The sequence below is a fragment of the Lolium perenne genome, chromosome 1, assembly GCF_019359855.2.
Source record: "Lolium perenne isolate Kyuss_39 chromosome 1, Kyuss_2.0, whole genome shotgun sequence".
Lineage (NCBI taxonomy): Eukaryota > Viridiplantae > Streptophyta > Magnoliopsida > Poales > Poaceae > Lolium > Lolium perenne.
In genome coordinates, this window is record NC_067244.2 from 186740109 (window position 1) to 186756354 (window position 16246).

At 41.6% G+C, this 16246-nt stretch overlaps 1 protein-coding gene across 1 annotated transcript; it reads right to left on the minus strand.

Moving 5' to 3' along the window:
• Positions 1–4389: 4389 nt before the first annotated feature.
• Positions 4390–7462, minus strand: LOC127307254 (endo-1,3;1,4-beta-D-glucanase). The gene is made up of 7 exons (XM_051338013.2): positions 7101–7462; positions 6983–7004; positions 6339–6456; positions 5667–5757; positions 5489–5578; positions 5294–5397; positions 4390–4764 (listed from the first exon to the last, which is right to left on the minus strand). The coding sequence occupies exons 1-7, from the start codon at positions 7249–7251 to the stop codon at positions 4597–4599; spliced, it is 744 nt and encodes a 247-aa protein (XP_051193973.1). The 5' UTR covers positions 7252–7462; the 3' UTR covers positions 4390–4596.
• Between the last annotated feature and the right edge of the window lie 8784 nt (positions 7463–16246).

Below are 16246 nucleotides of genomic sequence, written 5' to 3' on the forward strand. Positions count from 1 at the left end.
CTGCAAATAGTTAAAGTTGTATTTTAATTTTGAAAAAATGCAAAAGTGATAATCAAAATTTTAAAGAAATGATTAAAGTGATTATTGTGACAATTATGGTTATGTTATTTTTGGACCAACGTTATTAATGACATGATCATATTTTGCTGCAATAAGGTGTGCATTTATCTCTATTTTCTGCCCAACGGTGATATAGTTTTAATTGCAAAAACAGTTGTATGTTCTAATTTTGACCAACGTTGAATTATTTCATGCAATTGTTGTTATGATCTCATTTCATTGTGGTTTAAAGGAGGATACTACTTGATGAGCTGCATCAAGGATGTTCCAACCCTCAGAGGTGACAACTACACTGAACATAGAAAGAAGGTCGATTTGTGCTGAGGTGGACTGGGTTCCCACAGCCGGTCAGACCAAAAGATCTAGTCAGAAATGACAAGAAAGATGATGCTGCATGGCAGAATAAAAAGTGGCTAAGTGCCATTTACAAAGAATACAATTGAGAACACCATTGTGGGCTCAATTGCAAAGTGTGCTTCCGTAGGGGCGTATCTTGAAAGAATAAAGAGCTAGTTCACTGGTTCTTCAAAGATATGTGCGACCCAGCGCTGAAGCAACTGGTGACAGAAAAGTACACATGGACAGGAAGAACATGGCAAGTGTGACATATGTTGTAATAATGCTTATGTGGGGTTGTTTTACTCCATGATGAGCTTTATTTGTTGTCCTTGCATGAAAAAGTATTGTCTGTGTAATGTGAGTGAAAAGTGTTGTCCGCGTTGGACAAAGAACAAAAGAAAAGAACTGATGAATCATCGAAATTATGGCACTGTCGCTTATGCCATATTTCGAGGGGGAGAATAGAAAGACTTGTTAAAAATGATATTCTTCCTCCATTAGAATTCTCAGACATAGAACAGTGCATCGATTGCATTAAAGGAAAATTTGTAAAGCAAATTAGAAAGGGTGCAAATCGAAACACAGCATCACTAGAAATAATTCACACCGATATATGTGGAACATTTCCTGTGAAAAGTGTGGATGGCTATGATTCGTTCATAACATTCACGGATGATTACTCCCGATATGGTTATATATATCCAATAAAAGAAAGAACATAAGTGTTGGATAAATTCAAAATATTCAAAGCAGAAATTGAAAATCAACATGATAAAAGAATAAGGATAGTCAGGTCTGATCGTGGAGGGGAGTACTACGGTCGACATACTCCATATGGCCAAGTCCCTGGACCTTTTGCAAGGTTCCTACAGGAGACTGGAATAGTCGCCCAGTACTCGATGCCGGGCGAATCTCAGCAGAATGGGGTATCTGAAAAGCGCAACCGTACCCTTATGGATATGGTGCGCAGTATGATGAGCTATGCCACCCTACCATTGGGATTGTGGATCGAGGCGTTAAAAACCGCTATTCACATTCCAAATAGAGTACCAAGCAAATCGGTGCCCAAAACACCGTATGAGCTATGGACAGAGAGAGTGCCTTCTCTAAACCACCTGAAAGTGTGGGGGAGCCCTGCTGAGGCCAAAGTATTCAATCCAAATATCGCAAAGTTAGATATCAAAATAGTCAGCTGCCATTTTATTGGCTATCCTGAAAAGTCAAAAGGTTATCGTTTCTACTGTCCAGAGAAATACAAAAGTTTGTGGAAATGAGACATGATGTCTTCTTAGAGGATGAAATGATGAGGGGGACCATGGTAGCTCGGAAAATTGATCTTGAGGAGAAGAGGGTGCATGCACCTAATCCGATGACTCAGGAGCAATTTTTTGCGCTACCATGTGCACCTGTACCGATGATCCCTGCGATTGTGGTGCAAGCGCCTGTTGTGACTCCACCCATGACAACGATGAGTGAAAATTTGGAACCTGTCCGTCAGGAGCCGAATGAACCATTTGTTGAGCATGAAAGGGAGCAACAACAACCACTTCCTGAAAAGTACAAAGCACGACTTGTGGCAAAAGGATTTGCACAAAGAGAAGGGACATATTACAATGAGACATTTTCTTCTGTCTCATGTAAGGATTCCTTCAGAATCATCATGGCACTAGTTACACATTTTGATTTAGAGTTGCATCAAATGGATGTAAAGACGACATTTCTAAACGGGGTTTTAGAAGAAAATGTCAACATGAAACAACCCAAGGGTTTTATCATGGAAGGCAAGGAAGAAATGGGATGCCGCCTAAAGAAATTCATTTATGGATTAAAGCAAGCCTCCAGACAGTGGTATCTAAAGTTCAATGAGACAATTAAGAGATTTGGATTTAAAGAAAATATTGAGGACAATTGCGTTTATGCAAAGTTTTAAAATGGGAAATATATTTTTCTAATCTTTTATGTGGATGATATTCTGCTTGCCAGCAGTGATGTTAGTCTACTGCAAGAGACAAAGAAGTTCCTGTCCTCAAATTTTGATATGAAAGATCTTGGTGAAGCGTCATATGTTTTGGGCATAGAAATTCACCGAGATAGGAACAATGGAGTATTTGGACTATTGCAAAAGGCTTATTTAGAAAAGATTCTAAGTAAGTATAATATGCATAAGTGCAGTGTCACACCTGCCCCTATAGTCAAGGGCGACAGTTTTGGGAAACATCAAAGTCCCCAAAATCAATACGAGCTCGATCAAATGAAAGCGGTTCCATATGCTTCGGCCATTGGAAGCCTACAGTATGCACAAGTGTGCACTCGCCCTGACTTAGCATTTATCACCGGAGTACTCGGTAGATATCAAGAAAATCCAGGTTTTGAACACTGGAAAATGGTAAAGAAGGCATTGCGTTAAGTGAAAGGCACAAAGAATTACATGCTAACATACAGAAGATCTGATTCTCTAGAAATAAGAGGGTATTCAGACGCAGATTTTACGGGGGATAAAGATGATAGAAAATCCACATCTTGATATGTATTCACCCTCGCAGGGGGAGCTATTTCGTGGAGAAGCTCCAAACAGACCATAGTTGCATCATCCACGATGTATGCAGAATTTATAGCATGTTATGAAGCCATGGGGCAGGCATTATGGTTAAAGAAATTTATACCCGACTTGAAAGTGGTAGATTGTATTGACAAACCACAAAAAATGTACTGCGACAATGAGTCTGCAGTATTTTATGCTCACAACAACAAGTCGAGTACAGCTACGAAACCGATTGAGGTTAAGTATTATGTTGTGAAACACAAGGTCCAGGATCAAACTATAAGTCTCGAGCATATAAGGACAAAAGATATGCTTGCGGATCCGCTAACGAAAGGCTTACCACCCAGCGTGCTCAAGGAGCACGTAGCCGGCATGGGTTTAAGGGAAAGTCTTACCTATCCTGGATCATAAGAGGCCCAAAAGTAAAAGAATTTGTTTCAAAATAGAGAAGTATATTGTGGTTGTCTGATTCTATCGGCAGTAGAGCTGTGACGATAAAACATGCCCTATGGACTGATCCAAAATGAAACAAATAAAGTGAAAGTATAAAGTTAAAAGAAAAGTTGAGATCAAGGGGGAGAATGTTAGGATGATCTCCAGCGTGGTCGAACCCAACGGATCGAGCACGACCCTTTGACCTCGTCTGCGCCCTGATCAGGGGCGCCCAACCGCATCTCTGGTTGGTGGCCCCTGCCGCCTGTGCTATATATAGAGTGGTGGGGGCGGTGGCACAGACCACGAGGTTGACTGGAGTGCCACTCGCCCCACCGACATACCTACCGATCTAGGTTTGCACAGTGCCGACGGGAAGCCGCCACCACTACCTCACCCACGCATCACCGTCGTCGCCATGTCTACCCGACGGGTTCGTCCTCCTCGCAGGGAGAAGGTAAACTAACAGTATCTCTCTCTCCCACTCACAGTACACACACATGATTCATTCACAGATATGGTTCCTACCGATTAAGATCTAGCCTAGATGATCCTAGCGATTTAACAGGTTAATCACTCGCTACATTCAGTTTTTGCATCGAGAACGGAGTGCTAGCTTAGTGGTAAGGCTCGCCAGTGCGTAGCCATCCGACCCGGGCTCGAATCTTCTCCGTAGCGGTAATTCATTGGAAAGGCGGACTAAATGGGTTATCATCTGTAGTGGTAATTCGCTGGAGAGTCTCATCCTACTTATCAGCGTATAGTCAATAGAGGGATCAGGATCAACCGAGATTTTGCGAAATCTAAGACAAGTTCCCCGAATAGTGGTAGTTTTCAGGAGAAAAAATGGTGTTTTCTATTAAAATAGCCACAAATTACGTAGTCTTACAAGACTTGGTTATTGCTTTCAAAAGGAAAGAGAAAAAATATCTGCTTACGTGCACGCCTCAAGCCAACCACTAATCATGAAAAAAAGGAAGAACACAGGAGCATTTTAGAAACAGGTGCTTCAGCTCTCAAAATTAACTGCAAATGCCAAATTTTATTCGAGTGCAATAATTCAGTGTTCAGCACAAACAAGCACCCAAACGAACAAATCGCATAGATACCAATACCAGCACATCTGGGCCAGACAAAGATGCAGGCCCTACAGCTATTAACACACCATGAACCCAGGATGCTTGCATAATGAGTAGTGAAGACTGAGGAGTGGCAATGCCTTATTAAGGAAGGAGGGCTGCCACTTCAGTTTCACTTAGGTTTTTGTTAAACCAATCAGTCATGTCCGCCAGGGCTTCCTCAGCGCTCTTCACAGCTGCCGCGTCATTGTTGTCGTATCTGACAGTCCATCCATGAGAAACCCCAGGGAAAATCTTGACAAAGTAACCAATCTGCAGACCCAAAATGTAATTAGGATGAAATATTTTGAGCTCTATTCTAGATGATCTTTTACCGATAATGTGTCTCCATTTATCGACAGTCTACTGCACTTTCTGACTTTTTTCCCAATATGTTACATCTTTTCCATTTACATCATTATAATGTTGACACTTTCTGGTAAATTATTTTAATATAATAATACCTTCCAAGTTCCTTCTTAGAGAAAACAAGATGTTTAGATGGGTAACAATACTTGCTTACATATCTGAAATGTTAAGTTCAGGGGAACTTCCAGGGGTAAAGGTTGGATGCTCTTAATTACAAATGATCACTAATGTCCAAAGGATGATTACATAATTTGTGAATAAAGTAGAAACACGTGATGCGAGAACAATCAAACGGTACTCTTATGAGATATATTGTTTGACACTGGGCTTTCAAATTTGACAACTTAGTTTAACCTTAGTAATATCACATATTCTATACATTGAGTACATCATTGTCGAGCTGAAGATGGGATTGATTGAAAGGAGAACATACCCCTGTGCTAGATGACGATAGAACCTGTTCGAACTGCTTGACCTGTTCTGGTGGCGCCGTTACGTCAGTTTCAGCTCCAAGTATAGCGATGGGGCATTTCACCTCTGAAGTATATATTATGCGTAGTGTAAGAATTTGAAGCCTTGCAAATGGAATGTTAAGTGTGTCGCCAGAATTCCCAAGGAAGAGATTTACCTTTGATATCATCATCAGTAATAAAAGAGGGGTGCAACATAACAGCTGCTTGGATCTCATTTGCTTTCGCTAACTCTGCAACTACCTTTGCTGATATGTGGAGAGAAGAAGCACAATGCTTAGCAGGCTAAACCTTGGAATTCAGGTTGAGGTGTGAAAAACACACAACAGTGCTTACCACCCCAGCAATAACCTGCAGCACCAACAACGGACACTCCTTGTTCCTTTAGAACATCAATAACTGGTTTTGCCTCTTCAAATCCTTTGTCCTGTATAAAGGAACAATTTATTAGTTCACTATCATCAGATAGACTAAAGAACTATTCATGTCACAATCTTTCAGCACGAAGTAACAACCGAAATATCACTCAGCACTTTAGCGGAAAAAATGGTTGGGCCAGAGGGGGGCGGGACTCTATCCCGATTTCTTTCTTAGGAGGCGAGGAGACCCGAACCTTGATCAACTAAGTGGGGTATCTACACTCTATCCTTCTGACCCAACAGAGCTTTATTACTCTGGTGGAAGATAGGAAGAACAAACAAATTAAGTGGCAATATCCTACATGTTAAATTTCAAAAAAAAAAAAAAAATTATCCTACATGTTCTTACAAAGTTGTGTCCTGCTACTATCAACATGTTGTTAGGTTTGTATCTACTTGGTTTATCACCACTTTCTCACCCCTGGTTACTCTAGATAACACACAATCTGAATGAAAATACTAGGGCGAGCATTGTCATTCTAGAGACATTGTGAAGATATAAAAACATAGTCCTTAAACCTAAGCTGTGTCTTGAGCAATAACAAAAGGAACAAGGTTAGAACTTAGAAGGAATCAGAAGATGAAAAACCGTAGTATGCTCTTTTATCCACACGTGTACATCATCTCCAGGTACGTATGCATTCCCATGGAAGAAATCTGGCACCACAACAAAGTATCCAGACAAGGCAACTTTATCGGCTATATTCCTTCATGAGATAGGTAATTATGTCAGAAAGATAAGTAATTATGTCAGAACTCATTCATAGCTGCTATTTAGTTGTTGTGATCAACTAAGTACTTGAAACTTCAAGCCCCTGAGGTGTTCTCTGTCTAAAGAAACATTTCAAAGAGCGTACATAGGCCAACATAAGGATATTCCACTAAGTCGATCCCCAAAATTGTGTGAACAACATTGCTGTTACTGACGAAAGAGACTGACCTATCTGGTTGCCAATCAAAAAGATATCTATGAAGTAGACAGATAGATCGGTATGCATGGCTCTAGCTGGAATCTAAGTGATGTCTCTGTGTTCCACGTCAAGCAGAGTGGACCAAAGGTGATGATCATGTGTCTGGTTGGTTTTTTATTGTGCAATTTATGCAACTTTTAAGTGATCAAATTATTGTGAGTGTATTTTGGTCTAAATTTGTTAGGCCATAGCAACACATGGACAATTTTTACATTGCAACGCACGGGCGTAAAAGGAATCTTAATAGCACAAAAATGTATACCTCAGATTCGGCGCTTCAAACCCTGGAAAAAAGGGAAGTGCCGTTAACCGTTATTATGCCCAGCAAAGGAAGGAAATCGGATATGAACAGAAAAGGAGCTCTGAGCGAGGGATGGAACCGTAGATATCGGAGATAAGGACAACGGCGAGCTTGGACTCTTCGGCGCCGGCGAGGTACGACCTGAGCCCGCCGAAGCTTTCGACGACCTTGCCCTCCCCGACGTCGTGGTTGGGCGTCGGCGGGTTCGCGCAGCACTGCGGGCTAGCCATCCTGACAAAGGCTGCGCTAGTGGGTGGAGGGCTAGTGGTGCACTGGTGCTTGGCACTTTGGAACTTGGAAGGGAAGCTGGATTGGAAAACAGCCAACGGAGGCGACCGCCACGAAGCAATGCGAGTAAAATGGTAGCGGGGAGAGGAGGAAGGACGAGGAGGCGGCGGTGACAGCAAAGCCACTTCTCCGGCTCTCTGTATAGAAGGTGTGAGACTTGAGCTCTGAATTGGGATGGAGTGTGAGGAAGCTGGCATATATAGCGAGAGAGCAACAGTTGTAACGTTCAAGTCTCCCCCGAGCCGAGATGCTGCGTGATCAGTACCATCGCTGGAAAGGACAGTGGACGAGGCGAGTTGAATGATGGCGAGTTGTTTCGAATCTGTTCGCTTCGGAGTTCTGCCGAGACTTTTGGGCCTTGGGTATCGAGAACCCGCACCGGCTGACCCAAGTTCTGTTTAAGTTTGATGCGTTGCTTTCTATGATAGTGAGTAGTGACACGGAAAATTTAGCCGAGCTACACGGTATCCCTTTATTTGTAAATACTCAAAATTTGTATTTCTAAATTTAAAAATTCTGAATTAATTTTTTGAGATAGCTAATGGTGTATAATATAATGGTGTAAAATCTCAATACAAACTACATTATATTCTAGGCTACACAAAAATGATAAATCCAGATAAATTTTATAGTGAATAGTACACATTTCAAGACTATTAATTTTGTCAGATTTTATCAATTTTGTGTAGCCTACAATACAATTCAGTTTCTATTAAGATTTTGCGCCATTGTAGCATACATCATTGGCTACCTGTAGGATTTTTTTTTCAGATTTTTTTGAAACTTCGAAATACTAATTTTGAGACTTTAAAAATAAAGAGCTACATGTAGCTCGGCCTCTAAAATGCCACACTCCTAGTGACACCAGTTCCTGGCGCGGTGGGCATGGGCTACATATTATTCTATTTTATCTTATTTTTATTTTAGAGCTTCTGTATTTTAAGAAGCAAAAAAAAAAGGCTTTGGATGAGGCGGCTTGTCTGGCGAAGATGGACGCCGGGTGGAAGACCCAGACTTTTTCGATGGCCTTGATGATAGCTATGGCCGCAAGGACGACACGATGCCTGTTTCGGGGGACTCGTTATAGTTCAGCCTCTTATCTCTGTGTGGTGTGGTTGGTGGTGGCAGTGTCCAATGAGATCGATGTTCTGCTGTTGGAAGCTGACGGGTGGTGTCGTTGGGGGTTGCCGATCAGCCTAATAAAGGAGGTGGTCATTTTGTTCTTCTCACGCAAAGACGATGTTCTGCTTAATGCCGAGCCTCATTGATCTGGCCATGCACTACCGGAAAAAGGCTTACAAGTGGCAGACGTGTTTTCCGCACTGGTCACGATAGATGCCGATGTCACCAGTATACAACCACTAGTAATATACACCACTGATGGGCATTTGATATGTCACGGCTACAATGCACTGCCTACGACAAAATTTATTTATGACCGTCTTTGGTAGTTGCTCATTTGGCGACGGGGGCACATCATCGACATTCCAGGTGCGATCAAGAAAATATTATTTACGGCAACAGTACTCGAGATCTGGAAAAAATTAACAAGATGATGGAGTCAACAGTAATGTGTCGCTGACGTGTCTACATAATAGGCGACCGTCAATTATGTTGTTCTTGTGACGGACTTCGTTCCATACGAATTGTCGTTATTATCATGCCGTTGATGGTCTGGTTATGAGTCATTTATCATTAATAGTTCACGCTAACGGTTAGATTTTATCTCACGTTGTCATTAATTGATTAGTACCGACGAAAAATGTTTCCTGATCGTCCCTACCAGTGCAATTTGTGATGGGCATCCGAATCATGTCCGTCGCTCTATTTTTAGGCATTAGCATTCATATTTTTTTTTGAACTTTGATCTAAAAGAAAATGATCTAATATTTTCCATTTAAACACATTCGGGGCTGGGGTAGGCACAAAAGCAGACGTTTCGTACGGATACAAATTCAAAACATACGGCAGAAGTACTCCCTTCATTCCTTATTATTCGTTCTTTATTATAAGACGTTTTAACAAGCTAAGCTTGCTAAAATGTCTTATAAAAAACAGAGGAAGTACAAAAATTGCAACATAACTTCTTACATCCATAGGTTGAGTTCGTAACTCAATAATGGTCATCATTTTAACGTGGAAAATTGTTCAACTTTCAAAGAAAGGCAAAAAGAAAGTTTAAGCACCACAACTTGAAATAGGTCCTCTATGTCCAGTCCTGTGAGGAACTTTCTCGTAGAGGCAATACAGAATAACTGCCATAGGCGATGAAGTTGGGCGGTGACCGTGGTCTATGATGACCCATCCCTGAAGATTTTTGCTCTTTCCGTGGTAGATCAAAAAAATTCTTTCTCATTTTTAAAGCCATTATGCGCCACATGTTCGGCAAAAACGTCGCGTATAGTCGCCCGGTAAGTGGTGGATGAGGATTTTTTGGTGCGACAACAAAGTCAACGCAAATCGGCACCCCCGCGGACTATGGGGCCAGATGGCAACGTCAACGGTGCTTTTTATTTTCGACCGCACCCTCTGTTTAATCTGGTTGATGTTCCCCAATCAAGCCATTTATGCTCCTGGCTGATGGGTCTCCGAAGTCAGCCCCTCTATACAATAAATGTTTCATTTCTTGAATTGATTTTTTACTCATAATTACTACTTGATTTTTTTCTTCTTTTGATCCCATATCGCCTTTCTAATGTTGAGGACGCTGTTGGAAGATGTGCCCCATATATATGTTAGCCTCTCTGAATAATAAACATGAGATCTCTTGAATATTTTACTATTGATATCTGGATACTTTCATTTTTTCTTTTGATCCCTAACGTGTTTATAATGTTGATGCCGCTGGGAGATGAGTTCCATATGTCAGCCTCTCTAAATAATAAATGTTCCCTTTTTTGAATTATATTTTACCTATGGTTTCTAGCTACTTGACTTTTTATTTCGATCCTCTGGTGGTTTGTTAATGTTGAGGACATTGCTGGCTAATGGGTCTCATATGTTAGCCTCTCTGTATAATAAATATTTCCCGTTTTTAATTTACTTTTTACCTATGCTTTTTGGCTACTTGACTTTTTTTTCGATCCCTTGTCACCTTGCTAACGTGGAAAAAACTGACATTAGATGATCCCATATGTTAGTCTCTCTAAACAATAAACATTTCTTTTCTTTGATTATTTTTACCTATGATTTTTGGCTATCTGAATTTTTTTCTTTCGATCCCCTACCGCCTTGTTCACATTTAGGGACACTGCTCGCTGATGGGGTCACATATACCCATCACATATATTAGCCTCTATGTACAAGAAATTTGAAATATTGGGGGATACTTGCCTTATTTTCGATCTCTTTTATATTTTACCTTGTAAACGTTGACGGGCGTTGCTGGATGATGGATCCCCGTGTTGGAGATATGCCCAAGAGGCAATAATAAAGTGGTTATTATAATATCTTTGTGTTTATGATAAATATTTGCATACCATGCTATAATTGTATTAACCGAAACATTGATACATGTGTGTTATGTAAACAACAAGGAGTCCCTAGTAAGGCTCTTGTATAACTAGCTTGTTGATTAATGGATGATCATGGTTTCGTGATCATGAACATTGGATGTTATTAATAACAAGGTTATGTCATTGGTTGAATGAAATAATGGACACACACCCAAATGAGCGTAGCATAAGATCAAGTCATTAAGTTCAATTTGCTATAAGCTTTCGATACATAGTTGCCTTAGTCCTTCGACCATGAGATCATGTAAATCACTTACACCGGAAGGGTACTTTGATTACATCAAACGCCATTGCGTAAATGGGTGGTTATAAAGATGGGATTAAGTATTCGGAAAGTGTGAGTTGAGGCATATGGATCAATAGTGGGATTTGTCCATCCCGATGACGGATAGATATACTTTGGGCCCTCTCGATGGAATGTCGACTGATTAGCTTGCAAGCATATGATTGGATCATAAGAGATGACATACCACGGTACGAGTAAAGAGTACTTGTCGGTAACGAGGTTGAACAAGGTATGGAGATACCGATGATCAAACCTCGGACAAGTAAAATATCGTGTGACAAAGGGAATTGGCATCGTATGTAAATGGTTCAATCGATCACTAAGTCATCGTTGAATATGTGGGAGCCATTATGGATCTCCAGATCCCGCTATTGGTTATTTCTCGGAGAGGAGTCTCGACCATGTCTGCATAGTTCGCAAACCTTAGGGTGACGCGCTTAAGGTTCGATGTCGCATAAGTAGATTCGGAATATGAGATGGAGACCGAAGTTTGTTCGGAGTCTCGGATGAGATCCAGGACATCACGAGGAGGTCCAGAATGGTCCGGAGAATAAGATTCATATAAGGGAAGTCATTTTCCGGGGTTTGGGAAAAAGTCCGGTGTTTTGACCGGAGCTTCTAGAATGTTCTAGAAGGGTCACCAGTGGGCCCATGTCAACACCCGGATTTTTAAGTCCGGATGCCTATTATGTCATACATCGCAATCCTAGGAATATTGTTGTTGCGAGGCATAATAGTGAAGTATCACAGTCATCATTCATTACAAACCATATTGTCTTACAAATTGGAATCACATGATCCATATTACACGAATAGTTGATCTATTGATCAACGAACAAACACAAGTTCATAGCGGAAGCGTAAGATACAAGGACTCTCTAGTCCACAGGCCAACGCTTGACGTCAGAAGACTCCTAGTTGTCGTAGGCGTCCTGCTGGTCATCTCCTTGTTCATCTTCATACTCTGGCCATTTGAATAGCCAGAGAAAAAGCCGTGAGTACTTCAAGTACTCGCAAACTAATACGAATGTAAGTGCTAGACATTTCGAGTATGGGTTGCTAAGCTCTAGTTTATTTGCATAAAGCCAATTTTAGTTCACAAGTATTTGAGAAAAGCTTGTTCATATGCTAACTAACTCCAGTGGGAACATTAGTGTCATTCCCACCATTCAAGTGGTGATTTCAATTCAATTCACCACAAGTCATTTCACCATCTTATTTCAACATCATTTTCAAGAATTTGATATCGGAAACTGTATGGCCTTTCCAACCGTCCGTAACCTTGGACGCGGCTATTCGAATAGATTTACACTCTGCAGAGGTTGCACACTTGTGCCACAACATTTGATTTCATCCGTCGGGATTACCCCGAATCATCGTAACACAGTACGCGGATCATCAACCATAACCTTTCACTTACAAATCCTAGTATGAGCACCTCTCCCCATGAGCTTGGCCTCCCAGTGAAGACCAACTGTCAACATGGGAACTGCACAGGGCTTGGCCGTACAATTCACCTCAATTTCACATCATTTCTTAACAACGGAGGCAGCCTCAAGCGTAACCCCTATGACGTGTGTTCAGAGGGAACCCATACTAAGATGCATAAACTTCCAGTTAAGCCCTACCCATAATCAGGTATTGTGGGGGTACTTAATATTGGAAAGGTATCGCATTCAAACCAATATCATGTTTATCAAAAATCACCATCTTCTCTTTGTCATATTCACCTTCAAAAATCATTCAATGGAATGCTTCATCATTCCAAGGTTTCAAATTCATTTCAAGCCACATTGTTCCCATCTAGATTAGTCAAGTTTTGTTCATTAGCACTAGCTCTAAATCATGAGGGGTGCTATCTTGCTTTGCTTGATGGAGACTAACTTTACTACTCTAGTAAACTTCTTTACTTTGACCAAAGTTAACTATAAAAGCAACTTCTTGAGAAAACAGGTAAAAACTTGTAATGTATAAACTTGGGATAGGCTTATGTAAGAAAAGGTAAGATTCATGGTGCCTTGCCCCAAGGGGCTTTGCACTTTGCAAGAATATTAGCTTGCCTTGGTAGTTCTCAAAATTCTCCTCCTCCTCCTCCTGGTAGCAACCTTCTTCTTCCGTGTACTCTCCGGTGCTAGCTTCTAAATTTAAATACGAGTATAATTACTCACTAATTCAATGGCTATTCCATACATCACATATAATCACACAAACTATTCTAGGCACACAATTAATCTAGTTTGGGGTGCATTGGTTGTGTGGCTTGAGGATAATTTACTTCTTTTTATTTAATATGTAAATGATAGTTTCCATAGGGTTCTTGAGAAATAATTTCCTCTCATTGAAATCTTCTTAAGATTTAATTTCTCAAACAATCATTCATGAACTTATATTGACCTAAGTCAAACCTTCATTATCATCATTTGAGAAAATGATTTAAATGAGGTAGATCACCTCATATCATTTAATAGTGCTACATATGATTTAAATCTCTAAGTAATTCATATAAGAGAGTTTGGGCCAGGGGTCCAAACATCACATGAATTCATTTGAGACAAGGTTTAAATGAAGTATAATACTTCATATGATTTACTTAATAGTTTTGGACAATATCAACTACATAAACTAGCTATATTGTCCATTAATTAAACTAGGGCATGATCATGCAAAGTGACCACACCATTTTCTTGCAGAAACAATTAGTGTAAGTCAAATGTGAGCTATTGGAGTTGGAATTAACTTAATATCTATTTTGGTTGATTTTTAATAATTATTTGAATAGGGAAAAGTCCCCGCCTTCTTCTTTTTATCAGATTAATTCTACAACAAAATTTGAGATGGGACCAGTGGCATTTTGTAGATCTTTTTACTAGCTTTCCATCAATATAAAATTCATTGAATTTGGTTAAGCCAATTTGAATCTATGGATTTTCAAAGTTGGGGCAGTACTGAAATTGATTTGGATTTGATTAAATAGAATTTGAATTAACAGGGCCGGCGGGAAAACGAAACTGGGCTGATTCGAATTAAAACGGCCCAGTCCAGCCCACCACGGTCCACAGACGCGTGGGCTTGCTGACAGTGTGGGGTCCACGCGTCAGCGGCTCATAACTACCGAATCAGTATGTTTTAAACTGGCGCGTTGGATTAGAAGCGAATCGGACGGTCGAGGTTCATCGTCTTCTCCGACGAGAACCCGACGTGCTGGCGGCGAGGGTAGGGGGTCGGAGAGCTCACCGTGGCTCCAGCTAGGGTGGGCAGTGTGCGTGATGACGTTGTGGACGACGGCGGAGCTTCTGGTACCGGTGGCAGCTCCTGGAACGACTCCAATCGATGGCGGCGACCTCCGGGTACTGGCGGCTCCGATCTCCAAATTGGAGCAGCTCCGGCGACAATCGAGTGAGTGGTGTGGTGGTGGAGAGGCAGTGAAGGGTGGAGAGCAAGGTGCTGTGCTTGGATGGCTCAGGGGAGTGCTCTATTTATAGAGGCGCAAGGGTGCTGCGGGTCCGAAGTGAGGTCGACACGCTCGCGGCGATTCCAGCGAGCGGTTGGGCTAGGTGAGGGTGCGGTCATGTTCTCCTCATCCAGCCGAAGCTAGGGGTGGTGATGGCACGGTCGGGCGGCGGCTAGATCGCCCGCATTGCTTCCGTGTCTGCCGCGGCGTTCACGGGATCGTGTCGTCGTCTCCGGCGCCGACGGTCACGGGTCTGTGCTGCGCGCGTGTCTGGCGGTGTCGTGGTGTCACGCAGGTGCTCGACGTGCTCACACGGGGTCCAGGGCGTGCTCGAGGTGGTGGCGTGGCGCGTGGCCAGTGAGCGTATGTGGCGCGCCACGCGCGACGCGAGCGGCATGCTGGCGCGTTCTGGGCGCGCTGTCTCCGGCGTTGCTACGGTGGCTACGGCGATCTGGTTGGTGCTAGGCGAGGTAGAGGCGCACGGTGGCGATGCTGGACACCAGGGCCAGGGCTGAGAGCGAAGGAGGAGAGGGGGAGGTTGTCGGGTTGGTGACATGGCAGGCATGGCCATGTCCTAGCCTTGCTCCTCCTCTCCCTAGGGTTACTATGCTTCATTGATGGTTAGAGGGAACCAGGGGACCATTTAGGCTAGGTTTGATGTAGATTAGATGAGGTAGATCACTATTGCAAATAGTGTCAAATAGTTACATAGATGCTATTTGTGAATTTTGTCCAAATTTGATTCAATTCAAATGGTTGCAAGTTTTGAATTGTGAGTATTTCATTGAGTTAGAAATGACTAGAGGTGATGGAGTGTGGTGGTGGAATTGTTAAATTCAAAGTTTTGCAATTTTGGCTAAGTGTGAGATTGTTGCACTTAATAAAAAGTTGCAACTTTGGATGAGCATAGCTTTGGATCTAGAAAGAATTTGGCATGGTGACCTTTACAAGAAGTGTTCACTTTGATGTTGTCTTGGATGAGGTGCAAAGAGTTAGCAAGGTTTAGTTTGAAAATTTTGAATTACAGAGGCTCAAAGTGGTGATCAGACTATAATTGGCAGATTTGGCCATTATCATATGTGAGAAAATTTTGTATTTGAAATCCATTTGATTTGTGATTCTTTGATTCCAAAAGTTGTAATAAGTGTTTAGTAACATTATTCAACTAATGGTTAAGACCAAATAGGTCTAGGGTAAAAATTTATAAAAATGCCATAGGGCATATGTGAGGGTTTTAGGGTTTTTCATTTATTTGATTTCTTTATATTTTTGATTTATTTGGTTGGTGATCTTCTCATGATCACATTAGGGTTTTAGGATTTAGCTTATACACATAATAACAATCATCATGGCATATCAAGCAAATGCACAAGTCCTATGCATGGCACTATATGCAATTTGAAAAGTTTTTGTTGGTTTGAAATTTTGCTCTCTGGAATTCTTCTAACTTTCTTTTATTGAAATTTGGGATGTTACAAACCCTTCCCCCTTACAAAAGATCTCGTCCCGAGATCTAAAAGAAAGTTAGGTACTAAAGAGATCTGGGTACTCCTTCTTCATGAAGTCTTCGCGTTCCCATGTGGCTTCATCTTCAGTATGATTGCTCCATTGTATCTTCAGAAACTTGATGCTTTAGGTGCGGGTGGTTCGGTAAGCTTCCTCCAGGATGCGAATCGGCACTTCGC